Here is a 26,034-nt window from a genome sequence, read left to right as displayed (position 1 = left end):
TAATAATCCTTTTTATTTTAATAATTTTTTTTCTGATTATGAAAGTACAGTAGATACATTCTTATTTGATGCAGTTAGGACCAATAATTAGTGATGGTTAGCCAGGAAGTTGTTTAAGGTGAGAAATCATAAAGAATAGTTGAAACATCTTTAAGTGTTGTATTTTAATTTGAAATATTTAAATGTACTATTTATTTGCTAGTCTTTTGTTTTAAGGCCAAATCTCTGTTGTGTTTGGTTTGGTTTTGGTTTTGAGTATGAGTCTGCCGTTTGGAACTTCTGTCTCTTAAACAAACCGTAACCTTAGTTTATTGCTTATAATTTCAAGTTTTTGTTTACCTGTAAAGTGGGATAAAAACTTTAAGGCACTTCAGATACAGTCTGAGTATGGAAACCTTCTAGATGTATTCAGTTTTTTCCCTAACTTTTTATAATTGTCTTACCCCTCATTCACCAGAAATTGGTTTTAGAAATTTACTTTTATTTATTTAGTCTTTCTAAAACATCCACCCTAGTTTTTATAGGAACAACTTCTTTTTCATTTTGCAGTTGGTTTTCAGCAGTTACAGAATGTCTGAATAGATCACATAATTGTGACAGTATAATTAGCAAAAAGTGAGTGGACAGGTACAACTGCTGCCTCGAGATTGGCATATATTTCAGCCAGTGAGAACACATGTGCAGTCATGGAGGATATGCTACAGTCTCCAGCGTTTAGTTTGCCATGTGCTGCAGAATATGCATTTCATAGGTGAATGGAGAGCATTAGGTAACCTAGCAAGGAGATTAAGGGCAAGTCATTTCAGAGAATAGCTATTAGTTTACTTTCATTGGACATTTTTAAAATAACATTTATTGAGCTACAGTAGTTGCCAGGCACTGTACCAGACACTGGATTTTTCAGGCTTCTTGTAGAAAATATGAAAAATACAGAGAAATATTTTTTAAAATATTATTAACCCACAACTCTTATATGTATGTTTATGCAAAATTGGAATCATAAGATTTATATATCTTTTATCAATATTATATTGTGAGCATTTTCCCATTTTATTAAATGTTCCTTGATACATAATTTGTAATGCTGAATAGTACTCTATGTATATAGTAATTTATTTGACTGTTTTAGTTTTGGACATCTCTGTTGTTTCTAGTTTTTCACTATGAGTGTTGTACTTGACTGTTTGACCACATTGCTAGGTTAATTAGAGCATTTTTAAGTTTATTGGCATATTCTGGCAAGCATTGAGTTTTTTTTAATCATTAAAAATATTTTTGTTCAACACCCATTTGTAATAAAAAAAAATCTCAACAACTCTTAGCAAACTAGGATTAGAAGGGAATTTCCTCAACCTCATAAAGGGCATCTCTGAATCCTATATCTAATAATGTAAATGGTCAAAGACTGAATGCTGTCTCCTGTGATCAGGAACAAGGATATTTGTTCTCAACACTTCTGTTCAACATTGTAGTGACGGTCCTATCCAATGCAACAAGGCAAGAAAAAGAAATACAGGCATATAGATTTGAAAGGATGAGGACAAGCTGTCTTGATTCATATACTATACATAGACAATACAAAATAATCTACAAAAAGTGAATTTAGTAATGTGGGATACAAGATTAGTAACCATGCAAAAATCAATTACAGGCATACCTCGGAGATATGGCAGGGTGAGTTCCAGACCACTGCAGTAAATCAAATATTGCAATAAAGCAAGTCACACAAATTTTTTGGTTTCCCAGTGCATATAAAAGTTATGTTTATTGCTCACTTTGGCAGCACATATACTAAAATTGGAACGATAGAGAGAAGATTAGCATGGCCCCTGTGCAAGGGTGACTCGCAAAATCTTGAAGCGTTCCATATTAAAAAAAAAAGTTATGTTTACACTCTACTGTAGTCTAAGTGTGCAATAGCATTATGTCTAAAAAAAATTTACATACCTTAATTAAAAAATACTTTATTGTGGGGCCGACCTGGTGGCGTAGTGGTTACGTTCGCCTACTCTGCTTCAGAGGCCCAGGGTTCGCAGGTTCAGATCTCGGTTGCAGACCTAGCACCGCTCATCAACCATGCTGTGGCAATATCCCACATAAAAGAGAGGAAGATTGGCACAGATGTTAGCTCAGTAACAATCTTCCTCAAGTGAAAACAGAAAGATTGGCAACAGATGTTAGCTCAGGGCCAATCTTCCTTACAAAAAAAAAGAAAAAACTTTATTGATAAAAAATGCTAGCCATCATCTGAGCCTTCAACAACGCATAATCTTTTTGCCAGTGGAGTGTCTTATAAAAAACATAATATCTGTAAAGCACAATAAAGCAAAAGTATAATGAAACGAGGTATACTTGTATGTTTCTATTTACCAGCAATGAATGATTGGAAACTGAAATAAAGTAATATTTACAGTAGATAAAGTAAAACACCTAAGGATAGATTTAACAAAGTATGTACCAGATATGTACTCTGTAGACCTACCTCAAAATATTGCTGAGAGAAATTAAAGAAAAGCTAAATAAATGAAGAGATATACAATGTTCACACATGGAAATGCTCAATATTGTTAATACTTTAAGTCTCAAAAAGGTTTATAGATTCAGTGCATTCCCAACTGAAATCCCAGGGTATTTTTGTAGAAATTAAAACGATTCTAAAATTTATATGGACTATAAAGCATCTATAATGAACAAAAAGTATAAAGTCGGTTAATAGAGTTTTGACACAGATCCCAAGATAATTCAGTGGAGAAAGGATGGTCTTTTCAATGAACAGTGCTAGAAGAATTGTTCATGGTATTGGGGGTGCCCAAAAACCACCCCCATGTTTAAAGATTTCTCTAGAAGTACTCATAAAACTCAGCATATATTAGTTCTCATGACTAAAATTTATTATACTTAAAAGACACAAAGCAAAAAACAGCAGAGGCAAGAGGTGCTTAGGGTGCAATCCGAGGAAACCAGGTGCAGGCTTCTGAGAGTCCTCTCCAGGTGGGATTGCACAGGATGCATTTAATTCTTCTAGCACGTGAGTGTGACAGCACATGCAAAGTGTTGTCTACTAGGGAAGCTTACTAGAGACTTGGCGCCCAAGGTTTTTATTGGGGGCTAGTCACACAGGCACCCTTACTTAGCACATGCCAAAATTCTTAACTCCTGGAAGGAAATCGTATATTCAGCGTAAACCACATTGTTTGTACAAAAAGTTTAGGCACAGTAAACCTCTCTCACCATTTATGGCAAGTTTTATTTTGGTGTAGGAACTGTTTACCAGCCACTAGCCAAGCGCCAACCTTGCAAGTAGGCCTCACTAAGGATAGCAGTCTCAGACCTGCTGTGTTAACTCTTTTCTGCACAGTCATCCATATGCAAAAAAACCCCATCTCAACCTTTATCTAGCTCCAAATTTTAAAAATTAACTTGGAAGGGATCATAAACCTAATTCTCTTGGGATTTTGCTGTTCATTTATTCATCAAAGATTTACTCAGTACATCACTAGTTTCTAAAAACTCTATTATTGATAATAAACACCTTTGTCATACTTGTTGCAAGTATATGCCAGATGGCCATTTGCTCTTTTTTAAATTATGATCTTTTTAGAGCTACAGAAATACTAATTTTTGGTGTTAAATCTATTGATCTTTTCCTTTGAGGCATCTGCTAATATTTATGTGTAGAGAGTCCATATCCTTCCAGTGAATATTTGCTAACATTTTCTTCTATTTTTTTATGCTTTCGTTTTTTATGTTTAGCTACTTAATTCATCTGGAATTTGTCAGGATATAATGTATAAGGAGCTAACTTTTTCCCCAGATTAGCCAATTGTTTAGACATTATTTCCTCCTTATGTGTACTAAGTCTGTTTCTGTTATATGCTATACCTTTATTTCATCTATAGATTTTTGTGCCAAGACCACAAATGTCTTTTATTATCATTATACATTTATAAAATATTTTTAGTACTTGTTAAGGCTAAGCTTCCTTTGTTTCCTTTCTTTAAAAAATTTTTTTGGTTTTTCTCACAGAAGAACTGTGCAATCTCTTTTCCAGGTTCCCAAAGGAAAGTTCTCCCCAGGATTTTAATCTGAGCAGTTTTTAACTAAGATAGGGAAATTTTGCATGGGAAGAAATGTTATAGTCATTCCCGTTAGGGTGCTTAGGGCCAGGAGGCATTTTTGAAGCACTGGAGACTGACTGACTGGAAGGAATGTTCTAAAAAGGAAGGTTGCTAAGGTAGGACAAGAGGAAAGAATGAGGGCCTAGGACATCCCTGACTGTGAAGGGGTCAAGTACTACGAAACCAGAAGTGACTTGTTTAAAAATTGTGAGGATTATAGTGAGTTTATAATTCAGTTCTTAGTGAGGAGAGGTCTCTTTTTAGCTTAGGCAAATAACCTAAACTTTCTGAATTGTTTCTCCCTCTAGCAAATATAGTCTCCATCTTTTTCAAAGAACTGAGAATAGGGTAAAGAAATATAGTGTTCTTTTAAAGTTAGGATTGTCCAAATCACTAGTATCTCTGTTAACGAACTTATTCGTTCTCTGTTTGATTCTTATTAGGGATTCTATGATGTCCTTCGAAGGAACTCTCAGCTGGCTAATTCAATCATGCAGACTCTGCTTTCACAGGTAAAATATATTTTTATGGATATAGAGAACAGATAATGAGGCATTGAAAGGCAATGTTGTTTTTCTTACTTTTCAAAATATAATAATATTTTACAATTATTATTATTATTATAGTTCCCCAAAAATAATTCCCAGCTAGTACACTGGTACATTGTTAACATGCCTAGGGTATATGATGTGGTTTTGGAGTTGCTTTTTTTTAGTCACCACTTATCTACCTGCCATATTATCATCTAACAGTTATCCCTCTCAGTTAACAGTCTACATCCTAAGTCAGAAGGACATTTTAAAGAACCATTTGTACAAGGGCTATCAGCAGCTATATCTGTTTTATTTCTAAAAGAAAAAAAAAGAGTAATCTGGAGTAAATGTAGCAAAATACTGACATCCGTTAAATCTAAGTGACCTATACATGAGTGTCTATGAGATTATTTTCTGTTGAAAAAAGTTTTTAAATTGTGGAATATTTCAAAGGACCATCAAGAGGAGAATTCAGCTGGAGAATATCTGGTATAAATAAGACCTTTTACTCCCAACATCTGTTCATTAAACATTTATGTGAATCTTTTTCTTAATAACAACTTGATTGAGATATAATTCACATAGCATACAATTCACCCATTTAAAGTGTACAACTCATTGGTTTTTAGAATATTCACAGAGTTGTGCAACCATCACCACAATCAATTTTAGAGCATTTCATCACCTCCGAACACAAGCCCACCACTTAAGCCACCACCTGCTGATTTTCCCATCCTTCCCTGACTCTCCTAGCCCTAACAACCACTAATCTTTCTATCTCAATAGATTGTCTATTCTGGGTCATAGAGTATGTGGTCTTTCGTGATTGACTTCTTTCACTGTCAGTTTTAAACCAACATTGCATTCCTGGGATAAATCCAAACTGATTATGATTCATTACCTTTTTATACGTTACTGGGTTCAGTTTTCATTTAGGATTTTTACATTTATGTTTACAACAGGGAATGGCCTATAATTTTCATTTCTCATACTGAACGTCCTTGGTTTAGTACGATCTTAGTAAAATGGTGGGGAAATGTTCCGTCTTTTTCTGGTTTGCGTAAAATTTGGAATTCTCTATTTATTTCCCTTATTCCCTTTTTCCCTTACTTGTTTGGAAGTTATATACTATTTTTCATTAATCTAAACTTTAAACAAAATTTTTGGCTTTTGACACACAAGTAGTGTCAATTCTAGCCCTAACTACATTTGGAGACTAGTTGTGGCTAGAAATTCCCGGGGGAGGCTTTTTTCCCCCTCCACCTGTAGTCAAGGGTCAGTTAGCTACATACCCTTACCATCTTCCCCCATGTGGTGGATACAGGTTTTAGGTTCATCCACCAAGGAGATCTCCTGCGAATTGCAGCTTTATGTGAGAGTCTCTCATACAGCCTTCACCCCAGGAGGGCCCTGGGCTTTGTCTTCAATTCCGTGATTCCTTCTATAATTGTAGCTCTAGGCCTCAGGGATTGACAGATGCTGCCAGAGTAAACACTAGTTCCAGAGCTCATTTGTTCATTTATTTGCTAAGATTCATGCGTTTATAACATTTTCTAACATATTCAGACCGCTAAGGAATTCTCTTATTTTTCTATCGTCTTAGCTATTTAGTAAACAAATAGATCTATATAAAATTTTTAATGCAATGTTTTCTATTGTTCTTTACCAGGAGGGTTTCTCTAGACCCCTAGTCCACCATTTTGCTATAAATGGAAGTTCTCTCTTTCTGTCTCCCCTTTTTATGCCATTGCTCCGTGATAATTCTGCTGAAGAAGCTCCATTTGGAATTAAGGTCTCAGATGTGTAGACTATTGGAAGGTCCTGTACTGTTCATTAAAAGCTTTTCAATGGGCTTGGGCCTGATCCTATGTAAAATTTATATCCTGTTAGCTATCTTGTATCTTTCAAACTGTAATGATCAGCCCATCTACATTTGCGCATTTAATAAGAATTGAAAATTATGGCTGAAGACATAGAGCAACTCAGGTTAGTATGTGGACCAGTAAAATTCTGCAAACTCCAAAAGTAAGAAGGAGAAAAATTATAATTTACCCTTTTTTTGAGCTCTGTTATGTGCCAAATAGTGTTTGAAGCCCTTTACATGGATTGGCATATTTAATGCTTATAACAGCCTTCTATGTTTATATTAGTAATACCCTCATTTCACAGATGAGGAACCAAGGCATGGGTACCTTTGTCAAAACCATTAATAAGTGGTAGTACTGGGATTTTGGACTCAGCCAGTCTGACTCGAGAGCCTGTATTCTTAACCATCAAGTTATAGTGAAAATACTGATGGCCTGTGCAGATTGAGGAATTGGTGTGAGAGAGTATGATGTTTTGTAGGAGAGGTAATGGAGGTGGAATAGGAAAGGAGATCTCAATCAGTACAATGCCTAAAGCAAGGACAAAGGATGTGGGCAAGCCAAAGCAACACAGATTTTGCTGCATTGTTCTTTGGGCAGTTGGGAAGTGTGTTTTAGAATACATTAGACATTAAAGGTGCCACTAGCCTGACAAATTAAAAAAGTGAAAGCATTCATGAGCCATGATGTCTTTTTTCCTTACCGTACACAGTTAAAACAGTTCTACGAGCCACAATCTGATGTGCTGCCTCCTCTCAAATTAGAAGCTTGTATTCTGACGCAAGGAGATCAGATCTCTCTACAGGAACCACTGGTAAGAGTTTTATTCCTCCTATAACCATTATTTTTACTGTTAAGTAAAATCTTCAGAAAGATGTACCTTGAGCTTTCCCTGGTAAGCTTGCTTTCTGCTACTCCCAAATGAATTTTTACTCTTAAATCTACCCTGTTATCTTTTCTGAGTCATCATCACCTTGGGTCTGTTGGTAAGATGTCTCTGTGTCAGTGCTTGACTAAGTCAAGGCATCCACCACTTCTCCCAAGGAGCATTTTCTCTCTCATTTATGCCTCTTTGATTATATACACTAAATAAATATACTTTAGAATTGGGGGAGGGAGATCACTTAGAAGCAAATGAACCCAGGGGGCCTGCTTCGTTAGTCTGGAGGGAGTATATGATTTAGGCTGAGCTAGAATTGGTGCTCTGTTGAATCTTCAGAGGAACTAGGACAGGTTGGTTTTCTGTTCTTGTTGTCTAGCCTCAGAAAGACAGGGAAGAGAAAAAAACTGAGCCTCTCCCACCCCAGCTGACTTAGAACTCAAGGCAGGGGAAGGGGGTGGTCTTTCAGTTGTCATATCCTGTGTTCATAATGGGCCTTCTGTGCCGTGAGATGTCCTCAGCCTGGTTCGGAGATGCTATGTCGGTCTCCCAAAGCCTCCCTAAACATAAACCGTATCTTTAGAATAGCCTCTGGGACTCAGAGGAGCTAGAGAGGATTTAACTTCATAACCAGGCTCCATGGTGTTTGTACCACATCAGGGACAGCAGATCTGATGTCGTGTTCTGAGGTGTCAGCTACTTATGAAGACAGTTCCTTTGGGAAAGGCCAGAAAACAATGCCCCTGTTAGTTCAATTATTTTTTTTCCAGTTTTATTAATTCAGATTGACTTAATTTGTGCTGTTGATTAAGTTACTTTAGCCTTATAGATAAGGATTATTTGTTGATTATCAGCAGCTTCATAGGTTATCCTTTAACACTAAAGAATGTTTAATTATTATTTTTTCCTACAGGATTATCTGCTGTGTTGTATTCAGCACTGTTTGGCCTGGTATAAAAGTAGAGTGATGCCCCTCCAGCAGGAAGAAGAGGAGGAGGAAGAAGGATTCTACCAAGACTTGGATGATATGTTGGAGTCCATTACTAACAGAATGATAAAGAGTGAACTAGAGGACTTTGAACTGGTAATTGCTAAGTCTGAACTGTGTTGAATAATGGAGGTTTTTAATGGCTTATTAATTTTTATCTCATGTCTCTTAGGATAAATCAGCAGATTTTTCTCAGAGCACTGGTGTTGGCATCAAAAATAGTATCTGTGCTTTTCTTGTGATGGGAGTTTGTGAGGTTCTCATAGAATATAATTTCTCCATAAGTAATTTCAGGTAAGGTATTGCTGCGACTCTACTTGTAGTTTGATGAATAGTCCATTTGATATGTATATTTTTTAAACTCTAACAATATGCTAGGTATCGAACAGACCACAGACCGTGTCACTATCTCTTAGATGCCCTAAGACCAAACTATGTTCTTTCTACCAAAGAACTCCAAAGCATATGCCAGACAGGCCAGTGAATGTTGTCCCTCTAGCAGGCTTTAACTTGTTCACAGTTCCTCAGACCCTGGCCTCAAGAACTACTGATTTTAATAGAGAAATTTTTATTGGTGGTAGTATTGAACTTTCATGCTCTGCATCGACTGGTATAAATAAGAGAGGAAAAAAAAAATGACCCGATGGATGGGTGTGACCTGGGAGTGTTACACTAATGAAGATCCATTTATTTGTTATGTGATGTTGAAAATATGACATTAAAAAAAAGCATTTTGATTTCTTTATTACTGTATGTGAAAGTAAACCACAATATTCTGATGCTTGTCCTTGGTGATCTCTTTTTCCTCTTACACAGTAAGAATAAGTTTGAGGAGGTTCTGAGCTTATTTATGTGTTACAAGAAACTCTCTGACATCCTTAATGAAAAAGCTGGTAAAGGCAAAACTAAAGCAGCCAACAAAACAAATGATAGTTTTTTGTCCCTGAAGTTTGTGTCTGATCTTCTCACTGCTCTTTTCAGGTAAGGTTCTAATAGAGTGCTTAAGACAGCAGCACAGCGAAGATAGTAACGCCTGTATATAGTATACAGTATATACAGTATATAGTAACTGTATATACCGTAAGAAATAAGCCAGGAGGTTTCTAAGTTTCTTGAAATGAAAGTTTGGACAATCCTAGGTAGCCATTCTAAAGAGGTACCTTGAATTATTAAAGAAAAAATCTGAAACGGTGGACTAATGAATGAAAAGCTAGGGATGAATTCCAACAAGGTGGTGAAGGAAATCTACCTGGGTAGCTTGAACACCATACAGGCGTACCTTGGAGACATTGCAGGCTCAGTCCCAGACCACTGCAGTAAAGCAAATATCACAGTAAAGTGAGCCACACAAAGTTTTTGGTTTCCCAGTGCATATAAAAGTTATATTTCTACTGTATGTAATCTATTAAGTGTATAATAACATTGTGTCTGAAAAAACAATGTACATACCACAATTACAAAATTCTTTCTTGGGGCTGGCCCTGTGGCCGAGTGGTTAAGTTCATGCGCTCCACTTCGGCGGCCCAGCATTTTGCTGGTTCAGATCCTGGGCGCAGACATGGCACCACTCATCAAGCCACGCTGAGGTGGCATCCCACATGCCACAACTAGAAGGACCCACAACTGAAAATATACAACTATGTACCAGGGGCCTTTGGGGAGAAAAAGGAAAAATAAAATTTTTTAAAAAAAAATTCTTTCTTGCTAAAAAATGCTAACCATTGCCTGAGCCTTCAGCAAGTCATGATCTTTTTTTTTTTTTTTTAAGATTTTATTTTTTCCTTTTTTTCCCCAAAGCCCCCCCGGTACATAGTTGTATATTCTTCATTGTGGGTCCTTCTAGTTGGTGGCATGTGGGACGCTGCCTCAGCGTGGTTTGATGAGCAGTGCCATGTCCGCACCCAGGATTCAAACCAATGAAACACTGGGCTGCTTGCAGCGAAGCGCGTGAACTTAACTACTCGGCCACGGAGCCAGCCCCCAAGTCATGATCTTTTTGCTGGTGGAAAGTCTTGTTAAGAAACACAATATCTGTGAAGTGCAATAAAATGAGATATGCCTATAACAGATAAAAAGGGAAGAAAGAAAAACCTGAATTGAAAAACCAAAGAAACAACAAAAAAAACCCTAAAGAAAACTAAGACTGACATTTAAATTTTATCCAAGTAAAAGAATTAGAGGAGGGGGGAAAATGAGGTAACACTGAGAATGGTAATTGTAGAAGGGCAGCCATGGCAATGACTCTGGCGTGGTCTGCCCAGAGTCTGTTGTTCAGAGCTTGCTGGTGCTGCTGTTCTGAACAGGCCCTAGAAAGCCTAACTCCAGATCCCAAGAGCAGTAAAGGAATCTCTTTTTTTTTCTCTCTAGGGACAGTACCCAAAGTCACGAAGAGAGCCTGTCTGTCTTAAGGTCCAGCAATGAGTTTATGCGCTACGCGGTGAGTGTGGCTTTGCAGAAGGTACAGCAACTAAAGGAAACAGGGCATGTGAGTGGCCCTGATGGCCAAAACCCAGAGAAGATCTTTCAGAACCTCTGTGACATAACTCGGTAAGCCACTCTCACCCACAGAAACTTGTTCCACTTGGTGTGGAGTCTCTAAGAGAGGAAACTGCAGGCGGGGTGAAGGTGAAGTTGGGCGTGCCCTAAGAGTGAAAGTGCAGTTACTAATATTGGGTCTTTTTTCTAGTCCTGCTTTGGTGTGGATTGTTAGTCACATATAAAATGTTAATCTATTACCAGGAACAAGGAGGAGTGTTACATAATGACTAAATAATTAATCAAGGAGACATAATTTTAAATGTATATGTACCTAACAACAGAGCTTCAAAATACGTGAAACAAAAACTGATAGAACTGAAGGAGATATGCACAAAAAATAATCTACCTGTCTCAGTAATCAATGGAATTAGTAGACAGAAAATCAGGAAGGACGTAGATGACTTAAACAACACTATCATCCAGCCTTACTTGACACTTATAGAACACTCTACAACAGTTTCAAAATACACATGCTTTTTGGACCATATTTGGGGCCATAAAACAAATTTAGCAAATTTTAAAAATAGAAATCAGTATGTTCTCTGACCACGATCGAATTAAACTTAAGAAAGCAATACCAGGAATATCTGGATAATCGCCATATATTTGGAAATTAAATGCATTTCTAAATAACCCATAGTCAAAGTAGAAAGTCAGAAATTAGAAAGTATCTTGAACAGAATGAAAATGAACACACAACATATTAAAACTTGTATGATTCAGCTAAAGCAGTGTCTAGGTAGAAATGTAGAATAATCAGTGATTGTATTAGGAAAAAAAATCTCAAATCTTTAAGCTTCCACATTAAGAAAATAGAAAAAGAATACAAAAACGATGACAAAAAAACACATAGCATTGGAGATTGGATTGGTGGTTACCATTGGGGCAGCGGGAAGACGGGAGGGTAAAAGGGGTGATTAGGCTCACATGTGAGGGGATGGACTGTAATTAGTTTTCGGGTGGTGAACATGATGTACACAGAATTTGAAATATGATGTACATCCAAAATAAATAAATAAATAAATAAATAAATAATAAAATTTAAAAAAAAAATAGAAAAAGAAGAGCAGATTAAAATGAAAGTAAGCAGAAGGAAGGAAATAATAAAGACCAAAGTAGAACCATTGAAAATAAAGAGTAACAATAGAGAAAATGAATGAAACCAAAAGCTAGTTCTTTGAGATCAATAAATTTAATAAACCTTAGCCAGGCTGATCAGGAAAAGAGAGAAGACACAAATGAAAAATATCAGGTATGAGGAAGAGGGGATATCACTACTGATTCTACAGACATTAAAAATTGATAATAAGAGAATGTCAACAACTTTATGCCAACAAACCTGGTAACTTAAATGGACACATTTCTTGAAAGTCTACTCAAGAAGAAATAGCTAACCTGAATGATCCTATCTCAAATAAAGAAATTGAATTTATGGTGCCAAATTTTCCATCAATGAAAATTCCAGACCTAGATGTCTTCACTGGTGAATTCTACCAAACATTTAAGGAAGAAGTATTACCAATTTATGCAAACTCCTCCAGAAAATAGAAAAGGAGGGAACATGATGTCCCAGCTTGTTTTTTGAGGTCAGTGTAAATTAGCCTGATACCAAACCCAGCCAAAGACATTTTAAGAAAACTACAGACCAATTTCCCTCATGAATATAGATGTAAAAAATATTAGCAAATTCAGCCCAACAATTTATAAGAAGGATAATGTATCATAATTAAATGGAACTTTTCTCAGGGATGCAAAGTTGGCTCAAAATTGGTAAATCAGTCAATGTAATTCACCATATCAACAGACTAAAGGGAAAACCAAATGATCATCTCAATAGATATAGGAAATAAAAATTCCGCATAAACCATGGTGAGATCTCCCAGCAAACAAGGAATAACAGAGAATTTTCTCAGTCTGATAAAGGAAATCTATAAAAAACCTCTAATTAACATCATACTTAATGAAGAAAGACAATGTTTTCCCCACTTTGCCCTCACCACTACTGTTCAACATTGTACTGGAGGTCCAGCACAGCACAGTAGCCAGTGCAGTAAGGCATGAAAAAGAAAGAAAAGGCATCCAGATTGGGAAGGAAGAAATAACACTGTCTTTATAGACATAATTATTCTCATAAAAATTCCAAAGAATAAAAAGAAAAGCTACTAGATCTATTAAGTAAGTTTAGCAAGGTTGCAGGATACAAGGTTAATATTTTTATTTATATACTAGTAGTAAACAATTAGAAATTTAAATTTAAAAAACAGTACCATTTACCATAGCATCACAAAACTTGAACTGCTTAGTGATAAATCTAACAAACGTGCAAGATTTGTGATGAAAACTAAGAAACATTAATGAGAGAAATCAAAGGAGTCCCAAGTAAATGGAAAGGTATACAGTGTCCATGAATTGGAAGATTCAGTATTGTCAAGGTGTGAATTCTTCTCAAATTGATCCATAGATTCAACACAATCCCAATCAAAATCCTGTCAAGGTTTATTGTAGGTTTTAACAAGATGATTCAAAAATTTATGTGAAACAGTAAAGGACATAGAATAACTAAAACAAGTTTGAAATAAAAAAACAAAGTTAGATGACTCATACTATTTGATTTCAAGTCTTACTATGAAGTTGCTGAATTTTAGATAGTGTGGTATTGGTAGAATCAGTGGAACAGAGTATATAGTTGAGAAATTGATCCACACGAAACTGGGCATTTGATTTTTGACAAAGGCGCCAGGTAATGCAATGGAGAAAGAGTCTTTTCAACAAAATGGTTTTGAAACAATTGGACGTCGATATGCAAAAAATGAAGCTTTATCCATTCCTCATGTCATATACAAAAAATTAACTTGAAATGGATCAGAGACACAAGTGTAAAACCAAAAATTGTAAAACATCTAGAGGAAAACAAAAATCTTTTATGACCTTGTTTTAGGTAAAGGTTTCTTAGGGATAACACTAGGAGAACAATGTATACTTAAAAGTTTTAACTCTGCTCTTTGAAAAACTCTCTTAAGGAAATTAAAAGACAAGTTACCGATTAGGAGAAAATATTTGCAAAATACCTGTCTGATGAAGGACTGGTAACCAGAGTACATTGGTTGTGGGGATGATTACACAACTGCAAGTTTGTCAAAATTCATAGAAGTGTACATTCACAGGGTGTGAATTTTACTGTGTGTAAGTTGTACTTCAGTGAAACTGACTTTAAAAATAAACTCACTTTTCCCTTCTTCAGGGTCTTGCTTTGGAGGTACACTTCCATTCCTACTTCAGTGGAAGAGTCAGGAAAGAAAGAGAAAGGAAAGAGCATCTCACTGCTGTGCTTGGAGGGCTTGCAGAAGATCTTCAGTGCCGTGCAGCAGTTCTATCAGCCCAGGATCCATCAGTTCCTCAGGGCTCTGGGTGGGCATTTCAACTCTGATAAATTGGCTTGATCTGAGTTTCTCTTTCTTAACATCAAGCCTCTTGATTCTATTTGTTAACCTACCACAGGACACCTGAGAAGAGTCCTGATGTTGCTAAGGAGTGACATCTAGTGGATTCAGAATTAGCACTTATTGGATTACACCTAACCGCAATTAGTGACTGGAAAATGGAATGTAGTATTAAGAAATTGCAGAATGTTAGGAATATATTTAAATCTGCCTCCAGACTTTTTTGGCCTTCTAAAATTTTAGCTATTAAAAGCCAAAAAAAAGCATAAGTCCTTTTCAAAGAAGATTGATTTCTTTTCTTTTCCTAGATGTCACAGATAAGGAGGGAGAAGAGGTGGAAGTCAGTGTCAATGAAAGGGCAGCATTCCAGATCCGGCAGTTCCAGGTGAGTAGCCCTGGGAAGCTGCTGTACTTGCCTGAGGGTCCTTGCAAAGGGACTGTTAGCACGGGCAGCTGTAAGAGTGGGCAGAGAGTGAACTAGTAGGACAGGAGTGTTTTTCTAGGTCATTATCCAAACAATAGGAAATAGCTCTTAGAGTGGAAAATAATGCATTTAAAAAGATTCTAGTGGGGCTGGCCCAGTGGCATAGTGGTTAAGTTGGCGCCACTTTGGTGGCCCAGGGTTTGCAGGTTCAGATCCCGAGTGCGGACCTACACACCACTCATCAAGCCATGCTGTGGCAGTGTTCCACATACAAAACAGCAGAAGATTGCCATATATGTTAGCTCAGGGCAGTCTTCCTCCCCCAAAAATAAATAAATAGAAAGATTCTAGGCAGCCAGCCCTGATAGCCTCATGGTTAAGTTTGGTGCACTCTTCTTCAGCAGCCCTGGTTCAATTCTAGGGCCCAGAACCACACCACTCTTCTGCCAGTAGCCATGCTGTGGTGGTGGCTCACCTTGAAGAACTAAAAGGACCTAAAACTAGAATATACAACTATGTACTGGGGCTTCATGGAGGGGGAAAAAAAAAGGAAGATTGGCAGCAGATGTTAGCTCAGGGCAAATCCTTCCCAAGAAAAAAAAGTAAAAAAGATCCTAGGGAGGGTGTGTGTTAAGCCACCCCAACCTCTGGCACTCACTACCTCTAAGAATGAGTGTATGAGTTGACATAAAGAGATTGCCAGGAGGCTGTTAAGGTATGGAGGTTATGTTTTGTTTTTGTGTCTGTGGTGTGGTTTGGCTTTGTGAGATTGCATAAAGACTGGACAATGAAGCCTATTCGTTTCTAACCAGTAGTTGTCACAATACCAGGATCTGCTACCACAGAGGACTTCTTTATTTAACAAATAATTTTAAAGTTCCCACTGTGTGTCAGGGACTGTTCCAGGTGCTAGGGATACAGCAGGGAACAAAGGGTCAAAATCCCTACCCTTGCAGGGCTTACACTGTTGTGAGGAAGAGACTGGTGGACAACACAGGGCGTATTTCAGGTGGTGAGAAGGAATAGAGAAAGGAAAACAGGGAAGGGATGTCGGCCATGCTACAGCTGGGGCGTGGCCTAAGCCTGAGGTCAGTGGATGGGCTTCGGGGAGCTGTGAGCCACCCCAAAATGGCTGCACCATTCATTCCTAATTTGGCAAGGGGTTGAAGAAGGAGTCCATGGTTTTCAAGAGAACAGTCAGATTTATGATCAAAAACAGGGCAGGAAACTACCTGTTCGATCCAGGTTTATTTTCAGATTTTATCCTCTTGGATTTTGGTAGCTTTGAATAGTTTTTGTTCCCAGCCTTAGGAATCTCTGACTAGATCTCCCTGAGGGTAACATGTCTGCTAATGTTTCTGTGTATACTTTCCTTTCTCAGAGGTCCTTGTTGAATTTACTTAGCAGCCAAGAGGAAGACTTCAATAGCAAAGAAGCCCTCCTACTAGTCACTGTTCTCTCCAACTTGTCCAAGCTGCTGGAGCCCTCCTCCCCTCAGGTACAAGTCCCGCTCGTTCAGTCCCACCCAGCATCCCTCAGAAGGCAGAGGATTGCATCTTAAAGTATGTATCTGAATGTCCTCTCCAAGTCTCGCTTATTTTAAATGACATATTTAATTATGCTTCTGAGTTAATATAAGATCAATAAGATGTACCCTTTCCTACATAGTGTTTCTACCATGAATAATTATATGCAGCCAGACGGGGCAAGAACATAACTGCTTTTGTTTGTTTGGCTATGGTCAAGGGTAAACAGTAAGCACTATAGAAAAAAACTTGTTTATCTTTGCTGCCTTCGACCTTCTTAACCTGTGTTTTCCCTTACTCTTGGTGTTTTCTAAGATGAAAGTATGTTAATTATCAAGAAGGTAGCTGACATTCAGCACTTGGCTGTCTCAGCAAGATTGGCTGGTACTGAGTTTGGGGGAAATTCAACAAAAGGTGGTTAAGTCAGAAAGCATGACTACAGTCCCAAAGCACAAACAACTCTGCCCAGATAGGTTGTATGTATATGTACGTAGGTGTGTACTCATATACATAGAATTGTGTGCCCGCATGAGCGTTCACACACATAGAATAAGAGAAGGGCCACGTTTTGTGGGTCTGTTCCATTCAGGGGCAATTTCCCTATGGGAAATAAAGAGCCTCCTTGAGAGCCTAGGGCTGTGTGCTCCCTCCTACCACATCTACTCCTGATGTGTGAGGTGGACAAGTTGGAGCCCTGGGGTACAAGGCTCCTCATGTGAACCCTCACTTCAGGAGGAGCTAGTCTGGGAGACCACAGCCTGAGGGTATTATGGTGTTGGAGGCTGAAAAACAGACCTGATTTTCCTGTTGTCCTACTTCCGGGTAGCCCAAAGAAAGTCCCTTTTGCTTCTCACTTTTGCTACTCATCTAAATCCAAACACTGCATCCCCATTTTACTTTCAGCTTCATCTTTTCATATGGCTACTTTTGCTGCAAAGAGCAGACGACTAGGAAAGAAACACAGGGACAGAGAATTGGGGCAGGGGGACATTTGAGGAAAAAATTAATAGATTTGGAAAGGCTAATATATACAGGAAAATTTTAATTTAATTTTTACTATGTACCCACACCACTGTAACTTCAGGTAGTCTGTTTAAAATTTTTTTAAATTTAATTTCAAATGAGTAATAAAGTCTTAGGATTTGAAAACCAGAAATGATAAAAAGATTTATAATAAATAATCTTCCTTCTATCCATGTCCTGCTTCTGTTCACTTCTTCTCCTACAAATAAGTAAATACCTTTTTATTACTTTCTTATGTATTCTTCAAGAGTTCCCTATTCCTGTACAAGCAAATACGAATATAGATTCCTATTCCTGAATCTACCCCTTTTCACACAAAAGCTTGTTCAGCATCCTGCTTTATTTACTGATTACAGTTGAAACTGTATTCTGGAGATTTTTTTATGTCAGTTCACAGAGAGCTTTCAGTTCGCCTCTGAATTTATCTTTTTCCCTAACAGATCAAAAAGTGAATTCTTGCTGGTCTTTTTGCACTTAAGTGTCACTGCTTTTCACTGCCCTTGTGGCTGAAATCCTGTCCCAAAGAAATGCTGAAGCAGAAAGCTGAGTGTGTATCTGGGAATGCAGCACCCTGCTGTCCCAAGACCTTAGCCTCCTCTGCCTACCTAAAAAAACTCTGTCTGGGTATTTTGGCTGTTTTCTTTTTCCTTTTTTTTTACCCCCCACTCCCTTCTAACCTCTTGGCTCCTAAAAGCTAATTCTGCTATCTTTATGGCCAGGATCTTACTTTCCTACACCTCTCTATTAGCCTAATATCCTTAAAGATGTCTCAAGTCTGGAGAGTGTGGGGCATGGGAAGGAAGAAAAAAGGAGCTTTCACCCTAGACCATGGTAGTAGGGGCAGAGGAAACTCAAGGGGGTAAGAGCCCAGACGCAGACCCCAGGACCTTTGGCCCGCAATGAGGGCATAGACTTTGAGAATTAAGTCATATGCTACATTATGAGAAAAAAGTATCAGTAATTCTTTACATAATTTTGGACTTATTTTTACTTAGTAGATTACCACTTTAGATCCAAGCACATGTTTTGGCAGGTGATTTGCTTAAATTTGGAAAGGTCTAGGGCTCTTTCAGTCTGACAACCTGTAGATCTGTCTTTTGGCATATTTCTTTAATATCTGAATGATTTCTAGTTTGTGCAGATGTTATCCTGGACGTCTAAGATTTGCAAGGAATACAGCTGGGGTAAGTTTCCTGCCATGTTTTCTTTTAGGCTTTATATAAAAATCATCGTTACCAAACAGCATTTAGAAAATTACACATTGACCAGAGTGGCCAAAATTAAAAACGACACAATACCCATACCAAGTGTTGATGAGAGTATAGAGCAGTTGGACCTCTCATTCACTGCTGGTGGAGGTGTAAGTTGGTATAACCGCTCTGGACAATGGTTTGGCATGATCTAACTACTAAAATTAAACATATGCTTACGATCCAGCAAGTCCACTCCTGGCAGAAATAGGTGGAAGAATTCTTACAGCAGCAGTGTTTTAATACGCTAAAATAAACACAAATACTCATGAGCAGTGGAATGGATAAAGGAATCGTGATGTACACACAGTGGAATACTGTACAGCGATGAGAATGAACAGACTACACTGACACACACTGTGGGGGAATCTCACAAACATAATGTCGAACAAAAGAAGCCAGACACAAAGTGTACTTACTGTATGATTCCCTTTAGATAAAGTTCAAAGTCAGACAAAACTAGATGTGAGGTTAGAAGTCAGGATAGCAGTTTCCTTGGTTGGGTGATGGGTGTCTCTGGGGTGCTGGTAATGTTCTGTTTCTTAGTCATGTGCTGGTTTCATAGTGATAGTGACTAGTAAAGGCAAACGTCTCCTTTTCTTTGTGCAGTCTTGTGGGAGAGCTGCCTTGGTTGGAATGTGTGCAGCACTGGGATATTGTACCTGAGACACGACACGATACATGTTCTGGGTAGTTAGTCCCTCCCTCCGAAGGACTAACTGGATTATAACTTACCTTTCAATTTTCTTTCCTTTCTACTCCTAGAGGATGCCTCATTTTGCAAGGGCTTGATGAATTTGCTCTTCAGCCTCCATGTCTTGTATAAGAGTCCCGTCATCCTGCTACGTGACTTGTCCCAGGATATCCACGGGCATCTTGGAGACATAGACCAGGTACTGCAGTGAGCCTTCAATACAACATTCTGAGTGGGGATAGAGGTCAGGGGAACAGCCGTCCTGTCGTTACATCTCACCTCTCTTTCCCTCCCCAGGATGTGGAGGTGGAGAAAACAAACCACTTTGCGATGGTGAATTTGAGAACAGCTGCCCCTACAGTCTGTGTAAGTGTTGCTCCCCAAGCCATGGGAAATAGCCTTGTCATTCTTTGCATTTTGTTCCATGTGCAGAGTAAATTATAGTGGCTTGTGTCCTGAGGCCTGTAACCCACCTGCAGGTGGCCATGGTTATTATATTACACTAGTAGTTGTGTGCCGTGAGCCATGCCAGGCATTCTTTCCTTTCACAGTTACTTGTTCTGAGTCAGGCTGAGAAGGTCCTAGAAGAAGTGGACTGGCTAATCACCAGGCTTAAGGGACAAGTGAGCCAAGAAATTGTATCAGGTAAGATGAGCTCAGGGTGGGGTTCCAGGAATTGTGATGAGAGCAAAGTCAACCAAAATCCAAGTAGGACTACTGCATAGAAGTGGATGCCTGAGCTCAGTTTGTTTGTTTGAGCTGGATTTCTAATGTGATGGAAGACACAGCTGTGTGGCTTATGACAGCAAGGTTATTGATTCACTCTGCGTGATGAATTACATGCTCATTTTCCCTACAGACTTCCTAGTTAATGGTGTCTAGTTGATTTCTAAATCTCCTTCACTTCATCTAGAAAATAAGGCCAGTTGGGTTTGAATGTGCAATTTCATTTCCCTTCAGAAGAGGCCTCATCTCAGGCAACCCTACCAAATCATCCCATTGAGAAAGCCATCATCATGCAACTGGGAACTCTACTTACATTTTTCCACGAGCTGGTGCAGACAGCCCTGCCATCGGGCAGCTGTGTGGACACCTTGTTAAAGGACCTTTGCAAAATGTACACCATTCTTACAGCACTCGTCAGATATGTGAGTATGTGAGAGATATTCAGGGTCACCACCCCCAGTCTGCCCCCACCAGCCAGGAGACGAGGCCAAGGCAGCAGCCCAGTGCTGCAGAATGCACCTGGAGCGCTTGCCTGCATCTTTGCAAGTCATGGTTTGATTCCAGTTTGGTCAGTAGGTGGCAGGAGTCTCCACAAGCCAGGAGAAAACGAGTTCATGGCATAATTCTAAACCTCCTTTTAGAGGCCCTTATTTCCTTGGCATAGGAGTATGCAGCACCTGACTGAGAGTGAATGCCTCTACAAATGCCTTCTAAGACCTAATCTATAGTTAGAGAATTCAATCTGAGTCCATATTGCACACTAAATTAGACTGTTTCAAACCAGTCTGGCACTAAAAATGTGTTATTCCTTCTTTCATCCCTTTAACAAGTAGGTGTTAAATGCCTTACAGGTCAGGTACTAGGGTGGGGAGGAACTTTATTTTTAAAAAATACAAAGCACACTCTGCCCTGAGTTTAAGTTAATGCTTCTTAGTATTTGTTAATAAGAAACTCTTTCCTTGCACTTGAAATATTTTGGTCCTCAGCAGACATTCAGAAGGTGATAGGAATTAAGTAATTTAGTTCTCATTTTAGCAATGATCCATATTAAATACTTAGAAAAGCACAGTCAACCCAAGAAGGATGGTAGGCCACCCCACAGTGTACCCAAACAACAGTGCAGACATCTCTGAAAAGGTGTAGTTCTGGCTACATGGTGTGGCTACTAAGCTTCTGTAATGGAAATACTGAGTCTTTTCTCTTTATTTTCATTTTCTAAAGGAAAAACAGCAAAGTCATGGGTTTTCTAGATGCAGGGACTATCAGCCTGAAAGATTTTTAAAGCAATGAGTTGAACAAGTCAGAAACAGAAACGCTTCATTGCCCATGATCTGGGAAGCGCAGGAGCCTTGAGGAGGGGAAAAAGGAAGCCTTGTGTCTAGGATTCTCCATGAATACAGCAGCTTATTTTCTTTTCCCTCTCCAGAGTGATGAGTCACACTCTGTTAGTTCACTGAGTCACCTGTAGTTTCATGGGACACTTATATAGGATGATATGCTAAATCTAGGAATCTTTGGTTAGTATCTCCAGGTGTGTCAGAGCTCCGGAGGAATTCCAAAGAATATGGAAAAGCTGGTGAGTTGAGAATGCCTTTCCTAGGAATGGGGGAAGCATTTTATTCCTACAGTTACATTGGTTTCCTTCTCCTTTGCTGCAGGTGAAGCTGTCGGGTTCTCATCTGACCCCACTGTGCTATTCTTTCATTTCTTACGTACAGGTAAGTGACTCAGAGTCAGTACAAAATAGATCTTCAAGTAAGAAAGGACTTCTTATGTTCCTGGTGGACTGCTTGGCCACCTGTCCTGAGTATATGTAGTTTCTTCCCTACTTACCATAAGCAAAAGGTGCCCATTTGAGACCAAGCCAAGGCTTGAAGTCTTTGCAGCAAGGAAATCTTTAGTAATACCCAAAAAAGTTGTTTAATTTGGAGAGACAGGCATTTGATATGCTTGCATTTGGAGCAAGGAAGGAACAAGCATGCTTAGGCTCAGCGACTTGGTTTGTTTCTGGGTGATTCCAAATCCATGCCATTGGGCATCCTTTGGGAAGGTGAGTAAAGCAGCAGCAGGCCCGTGAAGTAGGGCTGAGATCAGATGGCACAGTGTGTGAGAGACAGCAGCATTTTCAGGGACTGGAGAGGATTTTCTGTCATTTGCCCAGAACTCTTTTCTTCTCAATGTCATCTGGTCTCAAATACCATCAGATTCTTGCAATACTTGAGTCCCCTTTACTGCTGGTTTAAACCAGCGTTTCTTAACCTCTGCATTATTGACATTTTCGGCCAGATAATTCTTTGTTGTGGGGCCTGTCTTGTTCACTTTGGGATATTTATAGCAGCATCCCTGGTCTCTGTCTACCAGATACCAGTAGCAGTCCTCTAGTGTGACAACCACACTGTCTCGAGAAATTGTCATATGTCTTTGAGAGGCAAAATCGCCCCTGGTTGAGAACCACGGGCTTAAACACGTGAAGTGATGAGAGACCTACTGTCTCCCAAGCCCACTCAGTCACTGCAGTTAGAGTATTGCAGGGCTGTTACCGATCTCTGAAGAGTCAGAGAATGTCCACTAATGGGTCAGCCCCAGCCAAGCGTCCAGAACCAGTTGTTAAAGCAGTGGATTATGACCACTTTGATAGTGATGCCCACTTGTTTTCTGCCTCTGCATTGTATACGGGCACAACACATTCCTCTCCATAACTTGCCTCATAATGTGTATTAAGGGTGCCTCCTCCCCTCCCCTTGAGAATCAGTGACCAAGTGGCCTGTCATCTCAGTTTAGTGAAAGGAGTTTTCAGTAGTGTGCTGATAGTTGAGGTTCTCTATTGCCTTGCCTTCGTACCCGTTTTGTGATCTGGGTCAGGAATATATCATCTGTTTTCTGTCTGGCCAGTCTATAGCCTCCTCTCATCAAGCTGTTATGTCTGATCCTCTCCTTTTATGTCACGCAAATACTTGCTGGCATGCCTTCTCAACCCTCATGCTCATAAATTTTCACATGGGTGCCATTCTTTCAAACAAATCTCTTGTCTGTGTAGAGCATATATCCCTCCATCCTAAAGTCAGGTTTTGAGTTCCCCATCTCCAGGTCTTAATGATGCCTATAAGGCCATATTTCAAAGTATGCTGTATTGACTGAGACAGTTCTCAAAAAAAAGGATTCTGTGAGAAATACTTGTACATATTTCTCACCTTCGAGATTCATGGTATCCATTAGCATACTAAAGTTGCTGAGAGGTCCAACAATAATGTTCAGTAGCAGTTTTCAAACCTATTCAAGAACTTTTGTTTTCTTAATAAACAAATATTACTAATTTTTCAGAATAGCATTCTCTGAAGCACAGCTTGGGAAACACTGTATAAGACCTTGTTCATTTTATAACAGCTAACATTTAGAGAACCCTTACCTGGTTCTCTGCAACCCTTGCCTGGTGTTGTGTTAAGCTCTTTTCATGCATCACTTCATCCATCCTTACTACACTTTGTGATCAGTAGTTAGCCCCATGTAAGTGATGGAAGATTAGAGAGGTGAATGCCAAGGACAGGTAGCTCATTAAGAGGCAGAACTGAGACTTGAACTTGAGAAAGTTTGACTCCACAACAGGGGTCAGCAAACTTTTTCTGTAAAGGGCCAGAGAGTAAATGTCTTAGGTTTTCCAGGCCATACGGTCACTGTCATTATTCACCTCTGTAGTAGTAGCATAAAAGCAGCCATAGACAACATACAATTGAATGAGCATGGCTGTGTTCCAGTAAAACTTAATTTTCAAAAACAAGCAGTGGGCCGGATTTGGCCTATGGGCTATAGTTTGCCAACCCCTCTAGAATAATACTTGATATTCATTGACATGTACAATGTTGGAGGGTTTTTGGGTTTCTGACTCCATTCTCAAGCATTTTCTTCTGCAAATCACCAGGCACCTCCTAAACTACTGTTCTTTTTTCTAGATTATAGAAAAACCAGTTTAGGTATTCCCTGGATATTTTCCCCGTTCCCCATCTACATTTGAGTTAAAGCCTTACTGACAAGTCAGGTGATCCTCAGGCAAACATTTTTTTCTGACTTTGTGAGATGTACTTAATGAGTAACCCTAGGCAAGAGGCTATGGTTCCATTAACTCCAACTCTTGTCTAGAAATCAGGATTGCATTTGCCACATCTTTGAGAGAGCTACTTATTCTCTTACAGCCCTTTCTTTTTTTCCACAGCCTTGGATTTCAATGGGAAGAAAACAGTGAAAGCCATTGCTCTAAAACCCTTAGCATCCTGCTCAGAACTCTACACCTTTAAAAGATGCTTCTCTTTTGGCTACGATTTTAGTCCTACCTGAATCAGGAATGGGCAGTGAACAGAGTTGATCTGGGGAGTTTCAATAGTCCCATCTTGGGTACAACCTCTAGAAAGATGGCTCACTTCCCAGTTGGTCACAGGAGCTCTACCCATGTCTGCTGCCCTGCCCTCCCTTAAAAGGGCTTCACCCTCTGCCATCACCATCCTATACCCTGCCTTCCAGGGCTAAAACTAGATTTCTTCACACTAGCCCCTCTGGATCCCTACCATTCCTTATTTTCGAGAACATGTCACATGGACCAAGCCTCCTGCCTCTCGCTGGCTCTCGTGGTATAATTTCTCTCCATTTTCAGGTCTCTGTTTTTCACTCTCTTACTTGTCCCAGGGAGCATGGTACGTTCCATCCCTGGAAGGCACAGAACTCTTTCAGGTAAAGGTCCCTGTTTTGTGTACCTCACGCGTGGGTGGTTTTTCTCCTCAGTCTCTCCTGACTCAGTCTTGATTTTCTTCTGCCTTATCAGAATCCTGTACTTCTTGGTTCCCGTTCTTTAATAGTTCTTCCTTTCTCCGGGAGCTCTTTATTCTCTGATTATCTACAACAAAGGGAAGTAAGTGTTCCTGTTGACTCTTAACCTTCTCGAGCATGTAACCACATGGCACGTAAGACACATCTGGCAATTGCCTGAGTGGAAAGACTGCAGACCCCAGGAACAGCCTCTCCAGCCCCCTGTCCTTTATGAGACCCTTTTAGCCAACTGCCCAGTAGGAAAATACCTATTCCTGTTACCATCTGACAGTCCCCATTTTAACCATCCTTCTGTACCTCACCAGTCGCTTGGCTGGCCTGGTCCAGTAACAGTTGGTCCTGCCCTCACTTCCATGTGCTAATCTCAAGAGCAAGATTGTAAATCTCCCAGCAACAAAAGTAGAAAAATATCCAAGGATTATTAGTGTCCCAGTGTTCTCCGTCTTCTACCATCTGTGGCAGGATAATCTCTTCACCCAGACTTGATCCCCTTAAGAGTCCCCATACTCTGCTGTAATCACCTTCCTAGAAAATTACCACTAACCTGGCTTTACAGAAAAATCTTCAGGAATGAGAGAATTTGTTTCTACTTCTTTAGAACAAGAAGAGTAAGAGCCTAACATATACAGGAGAAAAGAAAGAGAAAAGTGCTGCTGTTGCTACAGCCATGGTAAGCTGCTGACGCTGAGCATTAAATGTGGTTGCCGGCAAACCTTGAACATTATGTTAAGTGAAAGAAATCAGTCACAAAAAGGCTATATATGATTCCATTTATATGAAATGTCCACAGTAGGCAAATCTAAAGTGACAAAAAGTAGACTAGTGGTTGCCTAGAGCTGGGGGGTTGGAGACTGGAGGTGCCTGCTAAAATGGGTGTAGGATTTCTTTAGGGGGATGAAAATGTTCTAAAATTGATGGTTGCACAACTCTGAATATACTAAAAAAAACCCACTGAACTGTACAATGTAAATGGGTAAATTGTATGGTATGTGGATTATACCTCAATAAAGCTGTGACAAAAATGTGTATATAGCTGCTTCTCAGCTCATGAATTTTATGTTCAGCTGGAACATCTTTTTCCTCTGAACCAAAAAAACATATGCTTTATTCAGGAAGCACCAGAAAATCTTGAGCTCTTTCTTTAAAAATAGAAATAGGTTAACATACCCATTGGGAAGGAATTGTTCTAGGAAAAGTTAGTGAGTGCAAAAGGT

At 39.2% G+C, this 26,034-nt stretch overlaps 1 protein-coding gene and 1 non-coding gene across 6 annotated transcripts in view; both read left to right on the top strand.

The window, feature by feature from the left end:
* The window catches only part of FANCI (FA complementation group I), an 89,227-nt gene that overhangs the window by 60,775 nt on the left and 2,418 nt on the right, over nt 1-26,034 (top strand). For 4 of the 5 annotated variants that reach the window (XM_070495452.1, XM_014842559.3, XM_070495451.1 and 1 more), the window contains 17 exons: nt 4,562-4,630; nt 7,229-7,330; nt 8,310-8,480; nt 8,557-8,678; nt 9,201-9,365; nt 10,752-10,931; nt 14,164-14,330; nt 14,671-14,747; nt 16,168-16,284; nt 18,468-18,519; nt 19,351-19,478; nt 19,577-19,645; nt 19,831-19,924; nt 20,240-20,427; nt 21,528-21,581; nt 21,664-21,723; nt 25,419-25,490. In XM_070495452.1, coding sequence (XP_070351553.1) covers nt 4,562-4,630; nt 7,229-7,330; nt 8,310-8,480; nt 8,557-8,678; nt 9,201-9,365; nt 10,752-10,931; nt 14,164-14,330; nt 14,671-14,747; nt 16,168-16,284; nt 18,468-18,519; nt 19,351-19,478; nt 19,577-19,645; nt 19,831-19,924; nt 20,240-20,427; nt 21,528-21,581; nt 21,664-21,723; nt 25,419-25,490 — 1,887 coding nt within the window. The remainder of the gene's footprint in view (nt 1-4,561; nt 4,631-7,228; nt 7,331-8,309; nt 8,481-8,556; nt 8,679-9,200; nt 9,366-10,751; nt 10,932-14,163; nt 14,331-14,670; nt 14,748-16,167; nt 16,285-18,467; nt 18,520-19,350; nt 19,479-19,576; nt 19,646-19,830; nt 19,925-20,239; nt 20,428-21,527; nt 21,582-21,663; nt 21,724-25,418; nt 25,491-26,034) is intronic. The other variant, XM_070495459.1, reaches the window with a different exon arrangement.
* On the top strand, nt 1,768-1,874 carry LOC123283704 (U6 spliceosomal RNA). Its single transcript, XR_006524370.1, has one exon. It is a non-coding gene; the product is annotated as a U6 spliceosomal RNA (small nuclear RNA).

Source organism: Equus asinus, chromosome 2, assembly GCF_041296235.1.
Source record: "Equus asinus isolate D_3611 breed Donkey chromosome 2, EquAss-T2T_v2, whole genome shotgun sequence".
In the NCBI taxonomy this organism is placed as follows: Eukaryota; Metazoa; Chordata; class Mammalia; order Perissodactyla; family Equidae; genus Equus; species Equus asinus.
Note: the sequence above shows the minus strand (reverse complement) of the source record. Positions and strands in the feature narration are given on the sequence as shown.